This window comes from Bos taurus, chromosome 15 (assembly GCF_002263795.3).
Source record: "Bos taurus isolate L1 Dominette 01449 registration number 42190680 breed Hereford chromosome 15, ARS-UCD2.0, whole genome shotgun sequence".
Classification (NCBI taxonomy): domain Eukaryota; kingdom Metazoa; phylum Chordata; class Mammalia; order Artiodactyla; family Bovidae; genus Bos; species Bos taurus.
In genome coordinates, this window is record NC_037342.1 from 47636255 (window position 1) to 47663451 (window position 27197).

The window sequence follows — 27197 nt, forward strand, 5'->3', positions numbered from 1 at the left end:
TATGAGCCACCAGGAAGATCTTAGCCTTGACTAGACAGACCTTGTTGGCAAAGTAATGTCTCTGCTTTTTAATATGCTGTCTAGGTTGGTCATAACTTTCCTTCCAAGGAGTAAGGGTCTTTTAAGTTCATGGCTGCAATCACCATCTGCAGAGATTTTGGAGCCCCCAAAAATAAAGTCAGCCACTGTTTCCACTGTTTCCCCATCTATTTCCCATGAAGTGATTGGATCAGATGCCATGATCGTAGTTTTCTGAATTTTGAGCTTTAAGCCAACTTTTTAACTTTCCTGTTTCACTTTCATCAAGAGTCTCTTTAGTTCTTCTTGACTTTCTGCCATAAGGGTGGTGTCATCTGCATGTCTGAGGTTATTGATATTTCTCTTGGCAATCTTGATTCCAGCTTGTGCTTCCTCCAGCCCAGCATTTCTCATAATGTACTCTGCATATAAGTTAAATAAGCAGGGTGACAATATACAGCCTTGACGTACGGCTTTTCCTATCTGGAACCAGTCTATTGTTCCATGTCCATTTCTAACTGTTGCTTCCTGACCTGCATACAGATTTCTCAAGAGGCAGGTCAGGTCATCTGGTATTTCCATCTCTTTCAGAATTTTCCACAGTTTATTGTGATCCACACAGTCAAAGGCTTCGGCATAGTCAATAAATGAGAAATAGATGTTTTTCTGGAACTCGCTTGCTTTTTCCATGATCCAGCGGATGTTGGCAATTTGATCTCTGGTTCCTCTGCCTTTTCTAAAACCAGCTTGAACATCTGGAAGTTTAAGGTTTACGTATTGCTGAAGCCTGTCTTGGAGAAATTTGAGCATTACTTTACTAGCCTGTGAGATGAGTGCAATTGTGCGGTAGTTTGACATTCTTTGGCATTGCCTTTCTTTGGGACTGGGATGAAAACAGACCTTTTCCAGTCCTGTGGCCACTCCTGAGTTTTCCACATTTGCTGGTATATTGAGTGCAGCACTTTCACAGCATCATCTTTCAGGATTTGAAATAGTTCAACTTGTGTTCCATCACCTCCACTAGCTTTGTTCATAGTGATGCTTTCTAAGGCCCACTTGACTTCACATTCTAGGATGTCTGGCTCTAGGTGAGTGATCACACCATCATGATTATTTGGATTGTGAAGATCTTTTTTGTACAGTTCTTCTGTGTATTCTTGCCACCTCTTCTTAATATCTTCTGTTTCTATTAAGTCCCTAACATTTATGTCCTTTACTGAGCCCATCTTTGCATGAAATGTTCCCTTGGGATCTCTAATTTTTTGAAGAGATCTCTAGTCCTTCCCATTCTATTGTTTTCCTCATTTCTTTGCATTGATAGCTGAGGAAGGCTTTCTTATATCTCCTCGCTATTCTTTGGAACTCTGCATTCAGATGTTTATATCTTTCCTTTTCTCCTTTGCTGTTCACTTCTCTTCTTTTCACAGCTATTTGTAAGGCCTCCTCAGGCATCCGTTTTGCTTTTTTGCATTTCTTTTTCTTGGGGATGGTCTTGCTGCCTGTCTCCTGTACAATGTCACAAACCTCCGTCCATAGTTCATCAGGCACTCTATCAGATCTAGTCCCTTTGATTATGTGATTATTTTGTTTTAATTTTACTAATCTGAGAAGTGTGAAAGTGGTTCTAACTAAATTACTTTATTACTCAGATGGTTGAGGAAAGTTTAATATATTTGTATTTAATATATTTATAACTTTTTATGCTCAAAGGCTCATGTGGGTATCCCTGGTTGGCAGTACCTTGTGTATTGTCACAAATGGTGACCAAGAGGAAGTAGTACTTTTAAGAGTTCCTTGGACTGTGAGGAGATTAAACCAGTCAATCCTAAAGGAAATCAACCTTGAATATTCATTGGAAGGATTGACGCTGAAGCCGAAGTTCCAATACTGCGGCTCAAGGGACAAGCGTTTGAGCAAACTCCAGGACATAGTGGAGGACATGGAAGCCTGGTCTGCTGCAGTCTATGGGGTTGCAAAGAGTTGGACATGACTTAGCAACTGAACAACAATGATTTCACAGGGAAAAGATGACTAAAACTCCCCATATGGACTCTTCCTGGACTCTGTTCTGTATATCTTCTACTTCTATTGTTTTACTCTACATCTTCTTGTTATAATAAAATTTTAATCATAAGTATATTTTTCTAAGTTTTCATGATTTCTCTAGAAGAGTATTGAACATGAGGGTAATCATTGTGACCCCCCAATTTTTAATCATCTGGGGGAACCTGAACTAGCTGATGACATCTGAAGTGAGAGTGATCTTGTGGGAATTACTCTCTCAGGACTTACAGTTTGGCCAATTCTAGATAACTATAAACACTGGGTAGAGAAACATTTTCTTAGTCATATTAGGCTAAATTAACCATAAGGAAAAATTTTAATGTAAATCATGGTATCTGTTATTTTTTGTTGATAACAAACCACTTCAAAACTAGTTGTTGAGGACTTCCACGGTGGTACAGTGGATGGGAGTCCACCTGCCAGCACAGGGGACATGGTTTTGATCTCTGGTCCAGGAAGATTCCACATGCCATGGAGCAACTATGCCCATGTGCCACAACGACTGAAGGCCATGTACAATAAGGCTTATTCTCTGCAACGAGAGAAACCACTGCAATGAGAGACCCATGCACTGCAATGAAGAGTATTCCCTACTCACCTCAACTAGAGAAAGCCTGCATGTAGTAATGAAGTACCAGTGCAACCAGATAAATAAATAAATTTTAGTGAAAACTAGTAGCAGAAACCAGCAATTTTATTTTGCTTACAAATCTGACTTTTTAGTCAGTGCTCAGAGGGACCCTTTGTTTCTGCTCCTGTAGGTACTGGCTGAGGCATTTGAAGGCTAGTTCAATTTGGTATCAGACAGAATGCTTAAATCATCTAAATACTGACTTACTCCAAAGTCTGGTGTCTGGGCTGAATGAATATAAATAGGTAAGGGCTTGAAGAGCTAGGAAGCCTCATTAATTTCTCTCCATCTGTACATGATATCATGGCAGCTTCAAGGAAGCTGGAATGCTTACACATAAGTGAGAGAGAGAAGAAGGAAAAAGAGATGGAGGAGGAAGAGATGAAAAGGATAAGGGAAGGAAGGCAAAGCTCAGGCAGAGAGGCGAGAACAAGTCTGTATTTCCTTCTATAACCTAGATTCAAAAGTTCACATTAGTCATTTCCAACACATAATATAAATATTATGATCAATCATAAAACATCATGCTGAGTAATTTGTGGGTCTTTTTTCATCTATATGTTTGCGGGTGGGGTAAATACCTACTCTTGGTATGCGTTAGAGATAGGCAGCACTCAACCATTATTGCTTCTGCAAGTTTTCTCCATTTATAGAAGACACACTTCCTACACAATCCATAATTTTATTTTTTCTCCTTATGGTTGCACCCATTATTTCAAGCTTTGAAATATGCCTCCTTTCTCAGACCTTGTTATTGAATTATTCAGTATATTGGAAGCCTTTATTATTATTTATTGTAGCTGGTACTACACGGGAGAAGTTTTTCATTCCCCTGTAGTTTAAGTATCATGACTCTCCTTTAAACAGTGGCCATCTTGACCCTATGGTGGGTATTCTTTTTCACCAAATTCTGCCTTCATAGATTGGTTCTACAATATGATGACAAATCCTAGAATCATTTTGGTTTCATCCTTCATGCATCTTTAATTATTTGCAGAATATCCATAATCATTGTCTAGAAGTCTTAAACAATAACTTCTAAACTGAATGAATTCCCATATCCGAGCAGAGGATCAGAGCTCCAGAAGCCGCTTCAAGTTCTTGTTCATGACTTCCTCCCATATTCCAAGAGAAATTGCCTTGTAGATGTCTTTAGCCAAAGATGTTCAGTATAAAACCAACTTTTATAACTGTAACCATCAACAGAATTTCTCAGAATTCTTTCTTTTTAAGAGATTCTGACAGACACTGGAATTAGTTGAAAAGGGTAGGAGAGTTGACTTGAGGAATTAAAATATAAAATTAATTAAAATACATATGAACCTTTTAAAATTAGAATTTTCCCATTTTTCACTATCTGTTCGAATTTCTCTGTTAATTGGAGATGATATTCACTGCCCAAATTGCCTAGTTCTTCAAGGAAGCAACAATTCTTGATGCCCAAATATAAGCCTTCTGCAGCAGGGATAATAAAATAATGACCCTAAATGCAATTTAGAACTTTCCCTGTTCCTTCTCACTCACCTCAAGCTTTCACCACTTTCTATTGCTCCTTAAACACACAGGTATATTACACCTTAGCCTTGATGTGACAAAGTGGTGAGCAAGTTATTGTTTGCTCTTATGTTCTTATGGAAACATACCACCCTATTTTATGTGTACAGTATGTTACTGTTCCAAGTGCTTGTTCTTACATGTATGACCACATATAATTTGCCCAACAAGTATGTCTGTTATGGAAGAATATGTCATTATTTTTATTTAACGGAGGATAACTGCCTTGCTTTGAAATTACTGTGAACAGGGGGTCTCATGTGTCTTAGCCCATCTGTCCAAGGATTTTGGATGCTAATCTAAAGTATGACATATTTTTCCCATGAGCCAATTCCTCCAGGAACAGCATCTACTTATTATTTTTTTTTCTCATCCCCACCAGCACTAATAATCAGAGAGGTTTCTGATCATGGATAATGTTTATAAGCTTCTTCCTCCAGAACCCATATTTTGTCAATTTGTCCCGAAACTCTTTGGTTTTCACTGCATAAATAATAGGGTTGAGCATTGGAGGTACAAGGAAGTAGAGGCTGCCAAGAATGGTGTGCACATGAGGTGGGATTCCCTGGCCAAAGCGATGAGTGAGAAAAGAAAACAGTGAGGGAGTATAAGAGATAAGCATGACACAGATGTGTGTGGTGCAGGTATTTACTGCTTTTTGATGGGCTTCCTTAGAAGAGAGCCGCATTACAGCCCGGATGATCAGCACATAAGATGAGGCAATAGCTGAGATGTCTACCCCAGCAACCAACAAGGCCACCACCAGACCATATACCCTGTTGACCGTGGTGTCCACACACACCATCTTCACCACAGCCATGTGCTCACAGTACGTGGTGGGGATGACATGCCTGGCATGAAAGGGCATCTTCTGGAGGAGGATGGGCATGGGGAGAATGAGCAGGACAGCTCGCACTAAACTCACGAGGCCGATGAGCCCAATGCGGCTGTTGGAAAGGATGGTGGCATAGCGCAGGGGCTCACAAATGGCCACATAGCGGTCAAAGGCCATGGACATGAGGATGGCAGACTGCAAGGCAGAGATGGAGTGGAGGAAGAACAGCTGGACCAGGCAGCCCTCGAAGCTGATGTCACTCTGGTCAAACCAGAAGATGCACAACACCTTGGGGATGGTGGTTGTGGACATGCCCAGGTCCGTGAGGGCCAGCATGCCAAGCAGCAGGAACATGGGCTTATGCAGGGAGTGCTCTGTGGAGATGGTGAAGAGGATGGTGCAGTTCCCCAGGATGGTGACAAAGTACATGGAAGAGAAAGGAATAGAGATCCACTTGTGTTTGTCCTCCATCCCAGGAATGCCTTGGAGAAGGAAGAAAGATGGGTGGCCCTGGGAGGCATTGCAGTCAGTCATGCTGGCCCCCTGGTGGAGCACCTGAAAAGAGCAATTCAGAAACAACCTTGCCTGGATTTTAAAAAGAATCAAGATTTGCAAAGTAGAAATAAAAGTTGGAATATTAAGATACACAAAAATAATTCTAATTTTTATTAGAATAGAAAAGAATTATATGCTATGGTAGTAGAATAGTAATAATGTGGCATAAAATTTATATCTGAGAGAATATATTTTATAGTAACTATTTTATTAAGGACAGACGGATTCATAATTATCAAGACATGTCATTAAATTTATAAGAATACATTGCATATATTTTGAATGTATTTTCACCTAAAGACTATAACTCAAAGTATATGAAACAGACATAGATAGAAATACAGAGAAAAATTGATGAAGTATCACATTCCTTTTTCAACAAACCAAAGGCCAAATAAACTGGTCAACAAAAAAACTGTTTATAAAATAAGAGAACTTGAAAACTTACAGCAGAATTCTTATCCAGCTAAATAATACACATTTATTGCAGGCTTAGGAATCATGGAAACTGTAATGCTGAATTAGAATAAAGCAAGCAGTAAGATTTTGATCATCAGAATCTCTGAAACAAGGCCACCAGAATGTGAATATAAAGTCCACACTCACCTAGAATCACTTATCTGAATGTGAGGCAATAAGAGAGTGGAAAGCTAGTACACACACCGTCTTCAAATGTCTGTGAGTACATACACATGTATGCAGGCATGTCTTAGCAAACATTCATTTGCCTCTTGAAGAGCACACTCATGGCCCAGCATCTCTCCACTCCTCTCTTTCAGGCACCCAGAATCCATGGTGTGTCTCATTAAATAACTTAAGTAAAGGACCCCAGGGTGTCCAAAATTAGCTCTTTGTTACTCCTTCATCCCCTAAACATGCACACTACTTGTGTTAATTGTAGGATTGATGCTGAAGGTTGCCCTGAGCTCCCAAAAGATAATGCTGATAGACCTTAGGGATGTTGGGAATAACCCTGTTTTTAGCAGTCCTAGAGGAGCTTGAGAGAGGGGAAAGTGAAAGTGAAGTCACTCAGTTGTGTCTGACTCTTGCGACCCCATGGAGTATAGTCTGCCAGGCTCCTCCGTCCATGGGATCTTTCCCAGGCAAGAGTACTGGCTGCTTCTGCTGCTGCGTCGCTTTAGTCGTGTCCAACTCTGTGCGACCCCATAGACGGCAGCCCACCAGGCTTCCCGTCCCTGGGATTCTCCAGGCAAGAACACTGGAGTGGGTTGCCATTTCCTTCTCCAATGCATGAAAGTGAAAAGTGAAAGTGAAGTCACTCAGTCGTGTCCAACTCTAGTGACCCCATGGACTGCAGCCTACCAGGCTCCTCCGTCCACGGGATTTTCTAGGCAAAAGTACTGGAGTGGGGTGCCATTGCCTTCTCCAGAGTGGGTCCTTATTTCCTTCTCCAGGGGATCTTGTAGATGGAGGGTGAAGTTAAATCTGAATCTGGAACTATATTAGGGCTTTGCAGTTTGGACATCCCAAAGACCCCATTCCCACACGTGTGAGCATTTGAGAACCAGGGAGACTTTGCTTTCTGGCTGAAGTATTCAAGCTCATGAAATAGTCACAGGCACAAACCCTGTTGTTGAGACCCTGGTAAAATGGTGTTAGTAGTCTCAAGTTCTGTCTGTCCCTCAGTGCTTTCTGACTTCACTCTAACTTTTTTCGCAGGTTAATAGTTTTGATCCAAACAGTCTCCAGGGAATTTTCTTCGATACCACTTCCTTCACTCAGCACCACAGTCTCTTCTGTCTCAGTATCCTCTCAATCTCTGAGTCCAGATGTGACCATATTTCCTTTCTCATGGTTCCAAAAAAAGCAAATTATTAAAGTCTTCAAAAGTATCTCTCCAAGTCCATTGCAAAATGCACAAAACAGAACAAAACCATCATAAAAATCTTTCAAAGATGTATCAGAAATGGGGCTCAGGAAGCCATTTTTAAAACCTGATATAGTTCAAGTTCTGCCTGCAGACAGGCTCTGTAGGAAGACTTTGTTCACAGTCAGGTGTCAGTAAGAGTGAAACAATGACAGAGGAATGTGAGTGACAAAATTAATGTGTTGGGTCAGTCAGTACATCAATAGAAAGAGTACATCAATGTACTTATGTGCTTAGTTTCTCAGTCATGTCCAACTTTGTGTGATCCCATGGACTGTTGTTCACTAGGTTCCTCTGTCCATGGAATTTTCCAAGCAAGAATATTGGAGTGGGTTGCCATTTCCTACTTTAAGAAATCATCCTGACCCAGGGATCTAACCCACATCTCTTGTATCACCTGCATTGGCAGGCAGATTCTTTACCACTGCATCACCATAAGGGCCAACATAGATGCACCTGTTCATAGACAGATCCACACAGCTTCCCCTACAGAAAGCTGTAACTCTAATAACATGCAGAAATCTTGAGCTCGGTCATTTGTTTTTCTCTATGTCCCATGGTGGTCCTGAATGACAGGTAGCAATCAAATATAACCATTTCTTCCTAGTCCTGGGCCTGTCATTATTTTATCCTCGGGCCTGTCAAATAGCTGAACACAATTACTAAAGAAACCTTTTTTCATAGTATGCCCCCAATTCCATCAAGCACCTTCTATTATCAACCAGAGGATTCTCATTTTAGTCAAAACTTTTCTGCAAATAGTGTGTCCCTCTCATTAACATCATATATGTCACATAGTAGGTTTCCCTGGTAGCTCAGCTGGTAAAGAATCTGCCTGCAAGTAGGAGATCCCGGCTCAATTCCTGGGTTGGGAAGATCCCCTGGAGAAGGGACAGGCTACCCACTCCAGTATTCTTGGGTTTCCCTGATGGCACAGATGGTAAAGAATCTGTCTGCAATGCTGGAGCCCTGGGTTCGATCCCTGGGTTGGGAAGATCCCCTTGAGGAGGGCATGGCAATGCACTACAGTATTCTGGCCTGGAGAATCTCCATGGACAGAGGATCCTGGTGAGCTACAGTCCATAGAGTTGCAAAGAGTTAGACACGACTGAGATAAGCACAGCCCAGCACATGGCACATCAATGAGTTCAGCTGCTCAGTCATGTCCGACTCTCTGCGACCCCATGGAATGCAACACGCCAAGTCTCCCTGTCCATCACCAACTCCCAGAGTTTACTCAAACTCATGCCCATTGAGTAGGTGATGTCATCCAATCATCTCATCCTCTGTTGACCCCTTCTCCTCCCACCTTCAATCTTTCAAAGCATTAGGGTCTTTTCCAATGAGTCAGTTCTTCACATCAGAAGGCCAAAGGATTGGAGATTCACCTTTAACATCAGTCCTTCCAATGAATATTCAGGACTGATCTCCTTTAGGATGGACTGGTTGGATTCATTGCAGTCCAAGGGATTCTCAAGAGTCTTCTCCAACACCACAGTACAAAAACATCAGTTCTTCACCGCTCAGCTTTCTTTACAGTCCAACTCTCACATCCATACATGACTACTGGTAAAACCATAGCTTTGACTAGATGGACCTTTGTTGGTAAAGTAATGTCTTTGCTTTTTAATATGTTGTCTCGGTTGGTCATAGCTTTTCTTCCAAGGAGCAAGTGTCTTTTAATTTCATGGCTGTAGTGATTTTGGAGCCCCCCAAAATAAAATCTGTCACTGTTTCCATTTATTCTCCATCTATTTGTCATGAAGTGATGGGACCAGATGTCATTACCTTAGTTTTCTAAATGTTGAGCTTTAAGGCAAATTTTTCACTCTCTTCTTTCACTTTCTTCAACAGGCCCTTTAGTTCTTCTTCACTTTCTGCCATAAGGGTGGTCTCATCTGCATATCTGAGGTTATCGATATTTCTCCCAGCCATTTTGATCCCAGCTTGTGCTTCATCCAGCCCAGCATTTCTCATGATGTTCAGTTCAGTTCAGTTCAGTTCAGTTGCTCAGTCATGTCCAACTCTTTGCAACCCCATGAATTGCAGCACACCAGGCCTCCCTGTCCATCACCAACTCCTGGAGTTCACTCAAACTCACATCCATCGAGTCAGTGATTCCATCCAGCCATCTCATCCTCTGTCATCCCCTTCTCCTCCTGCCCCCAGTTCCTCCCAACATCAGGGTCTTTTCCAATGAGTCAACTCTTCATATCGGTGGCCAAAGTATTGGAGTTTTAGATTCAGCATCAGTCCTTCCAATAAACACTCAGGACTGATCTCCTTTAGAATGGACTGGTTGGATCACCTTGCAGTCCAAGGGACTCTCAAGAGTCTTCTCCAACACTACAGTTCAAAAGCATCAATTTTTCAGCACTCAGCTTTCTTCACAGTCCAACTCTCACATCCATACATGACCACAGGAAAAACCATAGCCTTGACTAGACAGACCTTTGTTGGCAAAATAATGTCTCTGCTTTTGAATATGCTGTCTAGGTTGGTCATAACTTTCCTTCCAAGGAATAAGCGTCTTTTAATTTCATGGCTGCATTCACCATCTGCAGTGATTTTGGAGCCCCAAAAATTAAGTTTGTCTCTGTTTCCACTGTTTCCCCTTCTATTTCCCATGGATCAGATGCCATGATCTTAATTTTCTGAATGTTGAGCTTTAAGCCAACTTTTTCACTCTCCACTTTCACTTTCATCAAGAGGCTTTTGAGTTCCTCTTCACTTTCTGCCATAAGGGTGGTGTCATCTGCATACCTGAGGTTATTGATATTTCTCCCAGCAGTCTTGATTCTAGCTTGTGCTTCCTCCAGCCCAGAGTTTCTCATGATGTACTCTGTGTATAAGTTAAATAAGCAGGGTGACAATATACAGCCTTGACGTACTCCTTTCCCTATTTGGAACCAGTCTGTTGTTCCATGTCCAGTTCTAACTGTTGCTTCCTGACCTGCATAAAGGTTTCTCAAGAGGTAGATCAGGTCGTCTGGTATTCCCATCTCTTTCAGAATTTTCCACAATTTATTGTGATCCACACAGTCAAAGGCTTTGGCATAGTCAATAAAGCAGAAATAGATGTTTTTCTAGAACTTTCTTGCTTCTTTGATGATCCAGCAGATGTTGGCAATTTGATCTCTGGTTCCTCTGCCTTTTCTAAAACCAGCTTGAACATCTGGAAATTTATGGTTCATGTATTGCTGAAGCCTGGCTTGGAGAACTTTGAGCAATACTTTACTAGCGTGTGAGACGAGTGCAATTGTGTGGTAGTTTGAGCATTCTTTGGCATTGCCTTTCTTTGGAATTGGAATGAAAAATCACCTGTTCCAGTCCTGTGGCCTCTGCTGAGTTTTCCAAATTTGCTGGCATATTGAGTACAGCACTTTCACAGCATCATCTTTCAGGATTTGAAATAGTTCAACTGGAATTCCATCCCCTCCACTAGCTTTGTTCATAGTGATGCTTTCTAAGGCCCACTTGACTTCACACTCCAGGATGTCTGGCTCTAGGTGAGTGATCACACCATCATGATTCTCTGGGTCATGAAGCTCTTTTTTCTACAGTTCTGTGTATTCTTTCCACCTCTTCTTAATATCTTCTGCTTCTGTTAGGTCCATACCATTTCTGTCCTTTATCGAGCCCATCTTTGCATGAAATATTCCCTTGGTATCTCTAATTTTCTTGAAGAGATCTCTAGTTTCATGGTACATAGTAGGCATACATAATTGCCAAATAAATGAATGAATGACTAAGCAAATAATGTCATTTAAATATTAACTAAATATGTATCCTAGTTTGTGAAATTTTACTTGCTTTTGTTTTCCCATATATATAAACACACAAAGCAAATCTTTTAAAAATAATTTATTTATTCATTTATTTATTGGTTGTACTGGGTCTTCATTGCTGCACACGGGCTTTATCTAGTTGCCATGATCAGGCGCTACTCTTTGCTGTGGTGCAAGTGTTCCACACTGTGATGGCTTCTCCTGTGGTGCACAGGCTCTAGGGCATTTGGACTTCAGTAGTTTGTGGCACTTGGGCTCAATAGTTGCAGCTCAAGTGTTCTAGAGCAAGGACTCAGTAGTTGTGGCACATGGGCTCAGCTGTTCCAAGCCATGTTGAATCCTCTTGGACTAGAGATTGAACCCGTTTCCCCTGCATTGACGGGCAGATTCTTATCCACTGTACCATGAGGGAATCCAGCACAACTATTTAAAGGCTACAACTTCTTAAATGAATTTATAAATTAATGGCAAATCCAAACACATTTTAATGATTTATTGTATTTGAAATCTTGCCAAAATGATTCTGATTCAACTGTAAAAACAAACATTTGAAGATAATAATGCCAAAATAAATGGTGTTTAATATTCTTATTTAAAGATAGCTGTTCACTTGTGCAGTGTGCCTCAAAGGATAATATTGAGGAGTGAAATTTCTGGTTTGTAAGACATGCATACCTGTAACTTTGCTAAATATTTTAAATTGATCTTGAAACCAGTGGATGCACATTTAATATCCCATTAGCAATGCATAAGTATTGCTATTTCTCTATATCCTCACTAATTTTTAGTATTTTCTGATTTTTGTTCTAAGTATATGCTAATTTAAGGAGTGTAAAAGTGGTTTTCATTGCCTTTTTCTTAGTACTGAGATGGTTGAGGTTGATTTTATAAAAAAATTTTGTCTATATTTCTTCTGATAAATGCATGCCTTTATCTTTCATTATTTCTATTTTTTCCTATTTTACCATTTTTCATATCCATGAACTTCATAATATATTCTTTTTATTTAATTTTTAAAATAATGAATTATAAATTTTATTTCAAAATGTAAACTTCACTAAACATGCATATGCATTAAAACAATAAAATTTACAGTTTTGTTAATTTTTTTTCTTTTTGCATAGGGCATCATTACAATATAGAATCTATGTCTTACAAAATACATACAAAGTCTTATCCAAGCAAGCCAAGGCAAGATTGGGAACTGTACAACTGTACTATTTCAGTGTAGTGATGGGGAAAGGCAAAATGTGACCTTCAGAAGCATGGTGTGGTGCTAGTTGGAAAAAACAAAAACAAAAACACAAGTTCCTACAGAAAAGGAAAACATGTGTTCAGATGGAAATGGTCTTGGAACCCTTGGAGTCTAACGTGGGGTTTGGCAAACAATCCCAGAGAAGCTCCATCAATAGCTTTGGGAAGAGGAGGGCTGTCTGAGAAGTCCAGGGAAGCTGAGACCCCTAGTGCCCTCAGCACACAGAGATTCCCAAGCTGATTCCTGGCCATTGGGATCCATAGCAGCCCTGTCTCCTACAATGCACAGCTGTTCAGCTACCCTCCAGCCCTCAGGGGCCTCAGCGCTTGGGACAAGGACTCTCCAAGGTGAGCCTCCTGCCACACGCCTGGGCACCCTGACCCAGGAATGAACCCTGGGAGGTAGCCCCCTGCTCCAGGGATGGCAGGCTGGCCTAGGACAGGCGCCCCTGAACTGAGCAGGGGAGTCAGCCTTCACCCAGACCTCTGGCTGCCTGGCAGGCATTCGGCTTGGTTTCCAAACAAACATGTGCAACAGCCCTGTTGCCATGTTGCCAGGAAGACATCCCCAAGCCCTGGGAGATGGTGTTCATGCACCACCCCCTACCCACTATGCCTCCTGTGTCCCCCACAGGAAATGCAAGGTGTTCAGGGCAGGGGAAGCCACTTGCTCCAATCCGGTTCCTCTTTAAATAAAAGTAGTAAGGTTTTAAAGCTGTATGAGAAGGGGACAGGCTGGGTGGGGCCAGGGGGCACACTGCGAGTCCCATGTAGCAAGAAGGGTCAGTAGAAACCAAGCACGGCCCTGGATTCCTGCCTCCCCCCATATCCAACTCTTCTAATTGATGAGAGAAAGAGTAGCTGATGGGGGAAGGGCCTCTTCCGAAACAGTGTTCAGGCATTTATCAGTAGTCAGCTGGACTGTGCATCTGAGTTCTGGTACAAAATTCTCTGGAATGTGTCTGGGACAAACCTTTGAAGCTCAGGTCTTGGAGTCAGGAGAATCAGTTACAGGACCTGGCTTTCCACAGGGCGATCTATATATTCTTTTTTATTTTTTCAAATATATTTCAAACACTTTCTTAATTATTTAACATAGAGACCATGCACATTTCTGTTAAAGTACTACAGATTTTGTTGCTATTGCTATAAATTTAAAAATATGCATTCCTAATTGTGGCTTTACATAAAAATGTGTCAGTTCGTGATTTTATTTATTTACTTTGAACTCAGCAAATTTCTTTAAATATCATTAGTTTTAAAAATCTATCTCTAGAGGCTTATGGGTTTTCTCTGTAGAAAAATCTTGTCATTCGTTAGTAATGATATTTATCTTTCTTCCTTTATGATCGTAAGCCTCTATTTCTTTTCATTGTTCTATTGTGTCAATTTGGATACCATTAGCAGAAAACTCTGTGTCCTGGGGTTTCTAATATACACAATGTATTGTTGACTATATGAGATAAAGAAATATCAGGATATGTCCATAATGACTCACAAAATAATTTGCATGTAAAACATAATTGCTCTGACAATATCGGGAAAATGCAAAGGTCATTGGTCATAAAGTAAATATTAGTGACAAAGTGTCACTTTGAAGTAATTTGTTGAGAAACCTGTGCTGTGGCTTTCCCACTGATATATGTGTTTCCAGACTTCTCACATTTAAGCACCCAGCAGTCATCTTCATCTCTTTCAAATCTAATTCCAGATCCAAAAGATCCTGCCCTCTGACAGCCATCTCTGACCTAGGACTAACAAACACTGTTGCAAACACTCTTGATCAAAGAAAGTGTAAACAATCAATTAATCAGTGTGTGTGTTATTCTCAGTTCCTTGGGGCTGACTATAAGTCAATCGTTCTTTTTTGACCACTTTTTATCTATTTCCAGCAAATGGGATTTCTTATGTAGAAAGAATAACTTTCTATGGTTCTTACTACCAATTCAAAGTTACTTATTGTTTCCTGATCTTTTCCTAGGAAGACTCAAGACCTATAGGTCCATGAACAGGCCATATAATAGCATTCTAGGAAACTAATTTTCTATATATGTAGCAGGTATAAATGAGCTGTTCTTCCAAACCTCTCAGATAATACATGGTACTGACTTGCTGTGACTGTGTGGATCAGAACAAACTGTGGAAAATTATTTAAGGGATAGAAATAACAGACCACCTTACCTGGCTCCTGGGAAAACTGTAGGCAGGGCAAGAAGCAACTGTTGGAACTGGCCATGGAACTATGGGCTGGTTCAAAATTGGGAAAGGAGTATGTCAAGGCTGTATATTGTCAGCCTGCTTATTTAACTTATATACAGAGTGCATCATGTGAATGCCTGGCTGGATGAATCACAAGCTAGAATCAAGATTGCTGGGAGAAATATCAATAACCTCAGATATGCAGATGACACCACCCTAATGGCAGAAAAAGCACAGAAACTAAAGAGCCTCCTGATGAAGGTGAAAGAGGAGAGTGGAAAAACTGGCTTAAAACTCAACAGTCAAAATACTAAGATCATAGTATCTGGTCCCATCACTTCATTGGCAAATAGGTTGGGAAAAAGTGGAAACAGTGGCAGATTTTATTTTCTTGGGCTCTAAAATCACTGCAGAAGGTGACTATAGCCACAAAATTAAAAGATGCTTGCTCCTTGGAAGAAAATCTATAACAAACTTAGACACTGTATTAAAAATCAGAGATATCACTTTGCTGACAAAGGTCCTTATAGTCAAAGCTATGGTTTTTCCAGTAGTCATGAACGGATATAAGAGTTGGACCATAAAGCAGGCTGACCACTGAAAAACTGATCCTTTCTCATTGTGGTGCTGGAGAAAACTCGAGTCCCTTGGACTGCAACAAGATCAAACCAGTCAGTCCTAAAGGAAATCAATCCTGAATGTTCATTGAAAGGACTGTTGCTGAAGCTGAAGCTCCAGCTTCAGCACATGATGCAAACAGCTAATTCATTGGAAAAGGCCCTGATGCTGGAAAAGACTGAGGGCAGGAGGAGAAGGGAGCAAAAAAGAATGAGATGGTCGTATGACATGATCGATTCAATGGACATGAGTTTGAGCAAACTCCAGGAGATAGTGAAAGATAGACAGGGAAGCCTGGTATGCTGCAGTTCATGCAATCACAGTCAGACACGACCTAGTGACTGAACAACAACTGGCTTGCTAAGATTGGCGGAAACAGCAACTTATAGTATAAGGATAAGAGATGTTTGAGAAAGTAGAAAATTAATTACAGCTTTACCAGTTCTTCCTTGGGTTATGGAGAGACTTAACTATCTTCTCCCCATAAAAAAGTGAAATATTCTCAGGCGGATCTGTTTGGTGTTAATGCCATAGACCAAAGGGTTGAGAACAGGGGGCACAAGGAGATAGAGATTTGCAAGTACAATATGCACGTGAGGAGGTACTTGCTGGCCAAAGCGGTGGGTGAAAAAGGAAAAAAAGGCAGGTGCATAGAATACAAGAATCACACATATATGAGCTCCACAAGTGCTAAATGCTCGGAACTGGGCATCCTTCGAGGGCAGGCGCAGCACAGCCCGCAGGATTAGGCCATAGGAAGCGGCGATGAGGACCACGTCCATGCCAGTGACTGAAAGGGCCACAGTGAGACCATAAATGGTGTTGGGCCTGATGCTGGCACAGGCCAGTTTGGCAATGCTCATATGTTCACAGTAGGTGTGAGGGATGATGTGATGTCCACAGAAAGGTAGGCGTTCTATGAGGATGACAAAGGGGAAAACAAAGAGAAGGCCACGGACCACACATGCCAGACCAATCTTCCCAATCACCATGGCGTTGAGGATGGATGCATAATGAAGTGGATGGCAGATAGCCACGTAGCGGTCAAAAGCCATGGCCAGCAGAACAGCTGATTCTGTGGCAAAGATTGTATGCACGAAAAACATCTGGGTGAGGCAGCCTTGGTAAGATATTATGTGGGACTTAAGCCAGAAGATTGTTAGCATTTTGGGCAATGTGGTTGAACAAAGTACCAGGTCAGTGATAGACAGCAGGCACAGGAAGAGGTACATTGGCTCGTGCAGAGTTCTCTCCTTCGTAATGATGTAGAGGATAGTTCCATTGCCAACCAGAGCGAGGATATACATGGAGCAGAAGGGGATGGCAGCCCAAATGTGCTGATCTCTCATCCCAGGGATTCCAAGTAGAATAAAGGTGGAAGGATGGAAGGTAGTGTCATTGGGGACAGATGCAGAAACCATAATGATGCAGAGAATCAGGCTTTACCTTCCTGAAAGCTATTATAAGGTGAAATAAATTCATCCTAGAAACAATCTATTTCTCCTACAAATCTTTAATTTCATACCTTTCTTCCATTTCTACCAGTTCTACTCCAAATCATGCCTTCCTCATTTCTTTCCTGAGTAATTAAAATAGCTTTGTAACTAATACGCCCCCTTCTAAGATTTTCATCTTGCAGTGAAACCTCTCCATTTCTGCCTAATATTCCAATGTGTGAAAATCATCAACTATTAATATCATGCAAATATAACCTTTCTTAGTGCATGCTGTGAGGAATATCTTGTATTTTTCTCCTTTGGTCGATTCTCTGCCACTTTCTTTCTTGTTCTGGTGCCTGGGACCCTGGGCTACAATGATAGAGTCCTTGCCCTCTCATTTCTGGTTTGATATGACAATGGGAAAAACCATCTGGAGACTGGAGGGAGGTCAGGGATTTATTCCTTCAGCTCTCTCCCAGCAAGGTTGCTGCAAGCTGGACACATCTCTCTGCCAGCAGCCTTTTTGACTCTGGTTTTCTCTTTTAGCCATACTTCTCCTCTTGTTCCTTTGGTCCAAGGGTTGTGACAGTGCCTGCTATCACTAACCCAATAACTTCATAAGCACTTATAGTTTTCTTATACCCACACCTTTGAAAGTGGTTTCCTTGTTATGCATGCTATGAAGAAAACATACATAAGCCAGTTCCTACTTAGAGAAAGTGCCTCTGAGGAAATTAAATTTAGTCTCCAAATATGAGTTTTCCTCAAATGCTTCAAGCATTTCTTGCACAACTCAGTTTCCAGGATTGTCACCCTCTTTATGTTGTCCACTCTGGAAAGTAAGAGACTAGATTTAGACTGCCAGGTTCAGAATCTGATCTGATTGCTGTTACTTGCTAACTGGATTATCCTCAGCAAATATTTTATTCTCCTCAGTCTTCAGTTTGCCAATATAAATTTCAGATAATAATGTTTTATGGTTTTTTCAAATACTTAAATGAGAAAATCATATAAAACACATAATGCAGTCCTATATTTTAAGAAACATTTGTTACAATACTCACTGATACTGCTCATGCATTCGCAAATGTCTGAGTCAGTTAGTCTAACTATATATTTGCCTTTCAGAAAAGGAAACTTTATTTAGTTCCTCAAGTTGAAAGACATATTGGTCTTTCTTGAGCTTATAAGCCATGGTTGAAGGCACTGTGGTTTTACCCTCTTTTAAATCAAGAACTGTTTTCAGAGGTAGCCAAAACTAGTCCTCAGTTAGTTAGGTTAGGTGGGCTCTCAAGAAACAAGATGGATGGCTCCTCAATGAGCCCATCAATATGGCAATGTCATTGAGGTCCCCTCATTAATCTCCCTTGGGACCAAGAGACAATTCTGATATATCAGTCTTTTAAAATAAAGGGAATATGTTTTGTGCTGCTACCAAGAAAGAGTAAAGATGAAGGAGTGCATATCATTTCTGTTAAAGGAAGAATTTCTCTTAGACTATTCAATAAGACAGAGATCTGATTTTGCCATGGACAAACAGAACCTAGGGTAATGAGATAGGTATTCCTAGCTTTTTGGGCTTTGAAACTTTCTGTGTGAGAAATTGTAGGACAGAATTAGATTTGGAGGATGGAATCCTCAGGCATGGAGGAGATTGGAAATCTAATAAGTTTGCTGATTTCCTAGGTTTTCGGAGGGCACTATAGGGTCCTAGGTACTTAAGTACAAGGTTGCTTTCTAACAAATGCATGTATCCTGACTCCCGCCTGGCTGGCCTGACTGATACGAGTGAGAACAAGATGCAGAATGAGACATTCTTCCCTCATTATTGCTTTAAGAAAAGCTACTCCTAGAGCTTTGATTGACTTACCTTGAACCCATAAGTAAAATAGTAAGGGACTAAAATCTCTAACTGCAACAAAACAATTGAGATACAAATAAAAGAAAGACTTACTGATGGTTCATTTTGGTATGCAATAAGGCTACCTTAATACTTGAAGGATTCAAGAAACTGTGCATCCTGTACTGGAGTCAGGTGCCAATCTGAGATGACTTCTGGAGTAGACAAGGACATCAGTATATTTGTAGGATTGTTATCCCTCTGTTATCTCCTCCATACCTCTGCTCTTGGCTTTACAGAACAGTCTTCAACCTTTTTCTATCCTTCTTGTTCATTAAACACTTACTCCCAGCACTGATGGTCAGCTGCACTAGAGAAACCTTGATCCAGCACAAATAGTATATTTCCAGGATCTGAGATTTTGTCTCATTTATCTCTCCCCTCTGAAGACTTTTTAGACCCACAGGGCCTGTGGTGTGGCTCAGAGCACCAGTGCTCCCAGCTGCTAAAAGTAAAAGTGAATTTGCAAAGAAGATCTCTAGGGAAACACAAAGTCATGTCAGAGTCTTCTCTTAAATGCTGAACATTTTTTTAAGTCAAGAGGGATCATCATTGTCTCACAGTAAGTTAATACCTGCTCAGCCCTTGGGGAAAAAAAAAGTATTTTGCCAAATTGTGTCAAACTGTTGAGAGGGAAATTCAAAGAGAAAGCAGGCAACATGGAATAAAAATACACTGGGAAGAGATCTATCTGGAGTTGGATTTGGCACAACTTCCTTTGGTTCTCCTGTTCTCAAGAAAATCATCACTGTGTTTGATCTGAATTCCTCTAGCTTGAGTTTGAGTCTTTATTCTCTTAACATTTTGTGACTCCATTTGGGTAACTTTTGTTCTTTTTTCCTTCATCTAATTGTACCAGATGATAAGCTATATACTCAAAGGTACTGTTAGTTACAGTCCAGTGTAACATACATGTTTTTTCCAACAATGTTCTAAGGAAGTTATATATTTGTCTTCTGAAATATTCTTCAGTGTTCTCCATCAAACTTTCACTTGGTTCAGCTAGGTATCTTGGATTGGAAATGCAAAATTGAATGCTAGGTTGATTGGGTCAAGAAAAATTCCTATAAATTAAGGCAACATGGAAAGTGTGTACTTGGGAAATATGTGACAGGAAACAATGGTGTTTCCTCCCAGAATAGGACCATCATCTAAGATTATCTAGGACTGAGCTATGGGAATATAGTTTTCCAAGGAAGAAGAGACATGGTGGACTCAGATTTATTTCAAGTGTACTCACTGGGCAGATTTCACATCATTGTAAACATCTTAGTTATCCTGTCACCACTTTTCTCCCTCTCATGCCCCAGACCTAGTATCTGACTCATTGGTATTGAACTATAAGTACGTATTCAGTACAAAATGCTATTCCAAATTTGTCTGTGAATTTCATGCAAGTTGGTGTTTAAATTTGTGCAAGATTTTTGGAAAGTGATTTGAGAGTAAGTGTGAAGTAACTTGGGGTTTCCCAGGTAGCTCTAGTGTTAAAGAATCTATCTGCTTGCTAGTGAAGGAGATGTAAAAGACAATGGTACAGTCTCTGGAAGATCCCCTGGAGGAGGGCACGGCAACCCACTCCAGTATTCCTGCTTGGAGAATCCCATGGACAGAGGAGCCTTGTGGGCTACAGTCCATAGGGTTGTAACACTATTAGAGTTGGACACTACTAAAGGGCCTTAGCACACATTTATAAAGAAACTTGAAAGATGATTTCCCTTATTTTAGTGCTCACATACAGAGGAATCTATTTTATACAGGAAATATAGCAGATGGGAATGAGATATACAAATTTGAGTCCCAGCTCTGATATTTACTAACTGGAAAATTTCAAATACATTTTCAATTTTTCAGATCCTCAGATTCCTCAACTGTAAAGTAAAGCTATTAATTTTACTTAAAGTTGGTGGTTCCAAAACTTTACTATAGACTGGAAATTCTTGGGGCTTTTTATTATAAAAACTGCTGATGCGTTAATCCTACCCATAACCATGCTGATTTAATTGATACAACATGAAACCTGGACATTTACAGCAAGTGAATTATCAAGGCCCTGAAGTAGACTGTATTTGATGTGTTTGAGAAGATTCAGGAAGGCAAGTACGGCAAGAGCAAGGAGGTCAGGTAAATAGTAGTAGATGAGACCAGAGACAAACAAGTCGAGGTTGTGTTGGATTCTGCAATAGAGGTTTTTCATTCTCATATGTCTGACTTGTCTTTCCTTTCTGTATATGTGCTTCTGATGTATTTAGATGGGGGAATGTGGTAGGTTGGACTTCCTAGTGGCTTGGTGGTAAAGAATTTGCTTGCCCTTCTGGTTTCCTCAGTGTGTATGCCCACACGTGTACCCCAATGTTCATCGCAGCACTGTTTATAATAGCCAAGACATGGAAGCAACCTAGATGTCCATCAGCAGATGAATGGATAAGAAAGCTGTGGTACATATACACAATGGAGCATTACTCAGCCATTAAAAAGAATACATTTGAATCAGTTCTAATGAGGTGGATGAAACTGGAGCCTATTATACAGAGTGAAGTAAGCCAGAAGGAAAAACATAAATACAGTATACTAACGCATATATATGGAATTTAGAAAGATGGTAACAATAACCCTGTGTATGAGACAGCAAAAGAGACACTGATGTATAAAACAGTCTTATGGACTCTGTGGGAGAGCGAGAGGGTGGGAAGATTTGGGAGAATGGCATTGAAACATGTAAAATATCATGTAGGAAACGAGTTGCCAGTCCAGGTTCGATGCATGATGCTGGATGCTTGGGGCTGGTGCACTGGGACGGCCCAGAGGGATGGTATGGGGAGGGAGGAGGGAGGAGGGTTCGGGATGGGGAACACATGTATACCTGTGGCGGATTCATTTTGATATTTGGCAAAACTAATACAATTATGTAAAGTTTAAAAATAAAATAAAATTAGAAAAAAAAAAAAAAAAAGAATTCGCTTGCCAACGAAGGAGATTCAGGAGACCTGGGTTCGATCCCTGGGTCCAGAAGATCCCCTGGAGGAGGAAATGGCAACCTGCTCCAGTATTCTTGCCTGAAAAATTCCATGGACAGAGGAGCCTGGCAGGCTACAATCCATGGGGTTGCAAAGAGTTGGAACATGACTGAGTGACAGCACACATGTTCACATGTGGCTGGTTTTAACCAATGAAGTTAGAATAGAAATGACAAGTGTCCTGTTACTGAAAAAGCACAATATATTGTGTGTGTGTGCATGTGCACATGCATGCTAGGTAAAGGAGAGTGAAAAGAAGAAAGCATTTGTACCAAACAGTAATTATAGGAATGAACCTTAAATTCATGCTGGTAAGAAGGAGGAAAAAATGAGGCAATATGAAATGTAATGAGTTTTATTATTACTGCATTGAAATTGAAGGATTATTGCATTCAGATTCAAGAGAAAGTGAATTAGAAAACAGGAGGTAATGGGTCAGGAACTGAATGCCTATAATTTAGATTATGAAGAATATGTATATATATATATACACACACACACACACACACACATATATATATGTACATTCCATATATATATATATGGAAACACAAATTCTAATGTATTTCCAAACAATGAAATAGATGAAGTAGAATGGTTAACAGTTTTGGAGAAAAAATCAGAGTACTAAAAATAAAATTTTTTCAGTTATTTATAACTACATTACAAACTACTCCCCCAAAGTAGTGACTTAAAACAACTTATTATTATCTGTTATGATTCTGTAGATTTATTGATTATATGTGCTATTGTCATTTGAGATTTCTCTCACACACACAAATGACTGCAATCGGATTTTTTATAAAGTTGTAGTCATTTCTAAGTTTCATTAAAATTGATGCAATTGATTCTGGCTATTAACTAGGAGCTCAGACAGATTGTCAATCACATAAACCCTCTATGTGGGTTGGGATTCTCACAATATAATGTCTGTGTTCTAGAGAGAATGTCCAAAAATACAGTAACACCAATGAGGAAGATGTAAGATTTCTTAAAATCTAGTCTTGGATATCATGAAACATCACATCTATTGCATTCTTTTTTCCAAAGTCTCTAAGGCAGCCCAGATAAGACGGAGTAGAATTATATTAGACTTTTTGAAGCAATTCTGCTGCTACTGCTGCTAAGTCACTTCAGTTGTGTCCAACTCTGTGCGACCCCATAGACTGCAGCCTACCAGGCTCCTCCATCCATGGGATTTTCCAGGCAAGAGTACTGGAGTGGGTTGCCATTGCCTTCTCTGATAGCCAGACCATATTGTGAAAGTACATGGGATGCAAAATATTGTTTTGGCCATTTTGGGAAAATAAAACCTGCAACAACGTACCCTTTGGCCACAATAATGATCTCCTCCTACATGTAAAATGCATTCACCTTTTCCCTAAGGTTTCCAGATCTCACTCATATTATGGGATTAGTTCAAAGTCTGGGATTTCAACCTTTAAATCAGGACAACGTGTGAATAGGACTCCTTGAGCTCAGTTCCTTGCATATAGATCCTTGAGTGCAGTTCCTCTCAAGACCTGTGGAGTAAAGAAATGGGAAAGAAATCAACTGCTCACACAGGCAACGCACCATGGTGATATACAGATAGGATAACTGCAATATTCATTTGTAAAATATTGGGAGAATTGTCTTACAGTCACTAGTCCATTGTAGTTTTTTAAAATCCATTCAAAGGTAAGTATCATCAGTTTCATAAGAACCCACTTCTACTTCCTGGGAATGATTTTCCATAGCTCTTGGTTAAGTTAAGTGTTAGTCACTCAGTTGTGTCTGACTTTGTGACCCCATGGACTGTAGCCCTCCAGACTCCTCTGTCCTTGGAATTCTCCAAGCAAGAATACTGGAGTGGGTTGCCATTCCCTTCTCCAAGGGATCTTCCTGACCCAGGAATCGAACCTGGGTCTCCCACATTATGGGCAGATTCTTTACTGTCTGAGCCACCAGGGAAGCCCTTTAGGCAATTAGCTCTATATTTCATATGACCTTTGCTTTTCAATGAGAAACAAGGTGTGTTTACATCTGAATACTTTTTTCAGTCTATTTCCAGACGAATAAAGTTGAAAACCCAAAATCCCCTTCTAATTTTGTACTTTGTCCCTTTTAGTCCAAAATGACAGTGCTTCTGTCTATTTTGTCTTAAAAATTGTGATTTTCTATGACTCTTTTAGTGTTTACCCCATTAGACAAAAGTCATACCCACAAATGTCTTCCAGATTGCCACCTGCCTGATTTTGCATGAGTTATGCTTCTCTGGGAAGATTAAGATTCTTAGAAGCTTCTTTATCTAATTAAAAAGATTTGTTAGGCATATCCTTAAATATTTCTGTATTCTTAACAAAGGATCTTACAGACTCATCCTAAAGATGACATTATACCCTGAGGGCATTTTTTCTTTTGCGAGTCCTTTGTCATTTGGAAAGACTGTTGTGTGGGTAATTAAAAAAAAAAAAAACAAACCTTGATCCCAAACAGTCATGACTTCTTTGCATTTACTCTAACAATGATTAAACACTGAAAGTTTTCATTTTAGCTTATAACTCTTTATCTGTACTTTATCATAAGTGACATAAAAATAATGTTGGTATTTTTGGTATTCTACTTCAAAATCTCCTCAGCCAAATGCATCAGTTAATTAGTTATATTTTCTGTTTTTCACAGTATTGCAAATATGATATTACCAAACTTTCTACAACTACATAGTACTCATTTGTCTCTAGCCTCTAGTAATAATTTTCTCTTTGTTTTTCAAGACTTCATTAACAGCCTCATCAAGGCCCTTTCACCTTCTGCCTGTTGCCTTATTCCACAGTGAATGCTGCATGTTTTAGGCTTTTTTGTATACCAACTCCATACTTCTTATTACCAATTTTTACAATATTTATCTATTGTTTCATGACTAACCATTCCCATATTTATTGGCCTAAAATAGCAAATTATTACTCTCATGGTTCTATGGCTTGGCTTTGACTAGATGAAGAATTCTGTCTTTTAGTCTTTCATACATTACAGAGAGATGTCAGTTGAGATCCTATAGATACCTGAAGTCTCAGCTGGACTGGAAGCTCTGGATGGCTTACCAACATAACTGGCAGTTGTTGCTGACTGTTAACTGGAGTCTCAATTGGGGCCACCCTCCAGAATATTTAGACATGACTTCTCCATGTTGCTGGGGATGCTCATTGCATAGTAGTTGGATTCTAAGAGGGAGCACACCAAGGTCAAGTATTTCAAGAGACTCAGCTAGAAACAGAAAAAAAAAAAAAAATTATAGTCTAATTTCAGAAGCTTCAAATATTACTAACACTGAGTTCTGTTTGTAAAAGAATCCCTAAGTCTAGTGCAGATTCAAAAGAAGTAGAATTATATTCCACTTGTTAACGTGGGAATGGCAAATTTGCACTACAGAAAAGCATGCTGCTACTGCTGCTAAGTCGCTTCAGTCGTGTCCGACTATGTGTGACCCCATAGACGGCAGCCCACTAGGCTCCCCCGTCCCTGGGATTCTCCAGGCAAGAACACTGGAATGGGTTGCCATTTCCTCCTCCAATGCATGAAAGTGAAAAGTGAAACTGAAGTCGCTCAGTCATGTCCGACTCTTAGCGACCCCATGGACTGCAGCCTACCAGGCTCCTCTATCCATGGGATTTTCCAGGCAAGAGTACTGTAGTGGGGTGCCATTGCCTTCTCCCACAGAAAAGCATAGACAATGGAATATATTATTATTGTGGATATCTTTGGAAAATACAATCTACCACACCAAGTTATTAAAGGGTCATCTCTATGGACATTAAAATAATCAACAATATTGATAAGTTTTTGTACTCAAAGTCAAAATTCTTTAAAAACTGCAATAAGTATAGATAATTGATAGTATATATATATTTTTTTTTTTAAAGAAAAAAAAAACATTTATTCAGCATCATGATCAGACTATTACATTTAGCAATCAACAGCATGGGTGCAAAAAAAAAAAAAATCTACATTAAAACCCTTTGTTGGAATGCTTTACACTTTCCACAGAACAGAAATTAAAATAACCTGTTATACAATTAGTCACAAGTACAGTCCTCGAGTTTTTTGCCCATACACATGAGTATTGTCTAAAACATGTCTTCTTTGTAGCAGCTAGGCCCTGCCACCACTGTGCTTGGCTGAGTTCACAAATCTGTTGTAACCTGTAGCTTCCCTGTCACTTCTCTGGCTCTCCTCTCCTGCTAAGCTTTGTTTCCTGGCAGTAATTAAAACCTTCTGCCACTGCCATAGCTACTGCTGCTGCTGCTGGAGCCACCATAGCCACCTTGGTTTCGTGGTTTGGCAAAGTACTGACTTCCACCAGCATAGGGGCCAGAACTTCTGCCTCCAAAGTTTCCTCCTTTCATGGGTCCAAAATTTGAAGATTGATTGTTGTAATTGCCCAAATCAATGTAGCTTCCGCCACCTCCAAAATTGCTTCTGTCATTACCAAATCCATTATATCCATCCCCACTGCCACCATATCCGCCACCACCACGGCTGCCACCAAAGCCACCTCGACCACTGAAGTTTCCTCCACGACCAAAGTTGTCATTCCCACCAAAACCACCTCCACCACCGCCACCAAAATTTCCAGAACCACTTCGACCTCTCTGGCTGGATGAAGCACTAGCCATCTCTTGCTTAGACAGGGCTTTTCTCACTTCACAGTTGTGGCCATTCACAGTGTGGTATTTCTGAATGACAATCTTATCTACGGAGTCATGGTCATCAAAGGTTACAAAAGCAAAGCCTCTCTTTTTGCCACTGCCTCGGTCAGTCATGATTTCAATTACTTCAATTTTCCCGTACTGTTCAAAATAATCTCTCAGGTGATGTTCTTCAGTGTCTTCTTTAATGCCACCAACAAAAATCTTTTTCACAGTTAAGTGGGCACCAGGTCTTTGAGAATCTTCTCTTGAGACGGCCCTCTTTAGTTCCCCAACTCTTCCGTCCACCTTGTGTGGCCTTGCATTCATGGCCACATCTACCTCCTCCACCGTGGCGTATGTGACAAACCCGAAGCCTCTGGAGCGCTTGGTGTTTGGATCCCTCATTACCACACAGTCTGTGAGCGTTCCCCATTGCTCAAAATGGCTCCTCAGACTCTCATCCGTAGTTTCAAAGCTCAGTCCTCCGATGAAGAGCTTCCGCAGCTGTTCGGGCTCTTTGGGAGACTCTGATGTAGACATGATGGCAGTGGAGGCAGGGAAGACTTCAACGATGCTTTCTCGGCGGCCTCCACAGGCAGAAAGGATAGTATATTTTTAAGACGTGAAATTTCAAGTTGTGAATAATATGAGGAAATAATAAATAATATGAGGAAAGAAGTAAAGAAGTAGCTATACTGAACATAAAGAACTATGCTACTTCCAGGCCCAGGAAGTTACTACAAGAATCAAGTCTACAGATTTTCAAAGGA

The 27197-nt window shown here is 40.4% G+C and overlaps 3 protein-coding genes across 3 annotated transcripts; all 3 read right to left on the bottom strand.

Moving 5' to 3' along the window:
- Positions 1 to 4658: 4658 nt before the first annotated feature.
- On the bottom strand, positions 4659 to 5636 carry OR52U1 (olfactory receptor family 52 subfamily U member 1). The gene has a single exon (NM_001255967.2). It carries the CDS (start codon positions 5634 to 5636, stop codon positions 4659 to 4661), a length of 978 nt encoding a protein of 325 aa, NP_001242896.1.
- A 10238-nt stretch (positions 5637 to 15874) lies between these two features.
- OR52D3 (olfactory receptor family 52 subfamily D member 3) lies at positions 15875 to 16825 on the bottom strand. Its single transcript, NM_001390131.1, has one exon. The coding sequence runs from the start codon at positions 16823 to 16825 to the stop codon at positions 15875 to 15877; it is 951 nt and encodes a 316-aa protein (NP_001377060.1).
- A 9069-nt stretch (positions 16826 to 25894) lies between these two features.
- LOC614922 (heterogeneous nuclear ribonucleoprotein A1-like) lies at positions 25895 to 26982 on the bottom strand. The gene has a single exon (XM_010812614.4). The coding sequence runs from the start codon at positions 26965 to 26967 to the stop codon at positions 26002 to 26004; it is 966 nt and encodes a 321-aa protein (XP_010810916.2). The 5' UTR covers positions 26968 to 26982; the 3' UTR covers positions 25895 to 26001.
- Between the last annotated feature and the right edge of the window lie 215 nt (positions 26983 to 27197).

Bases quoted from the DNA above. Each gene is read 5' to 3' on its own strand.
- OR52U1 (NM_001255967.2), bottom strand. From the start codon at position 5,636: ATGACTGACTGCAATGCCTCCCAGGGCCACCCATCTTTCTTCCTTCTC.
- OR52D3 (NM_001390131.1), bottom strand. From the start codon at position 16,825: ATGGTTTCTGCATCTGTCCCCAATGACACTACCTTCCATCCTTCCACC.
- LOC614922 (XM_010812614.4), bottom strand. From the start codon at position 26,967: ATGTCTACATCAGAGTCTCCCAAAGAGCCCGAACAGCTGCGGAAGCTC.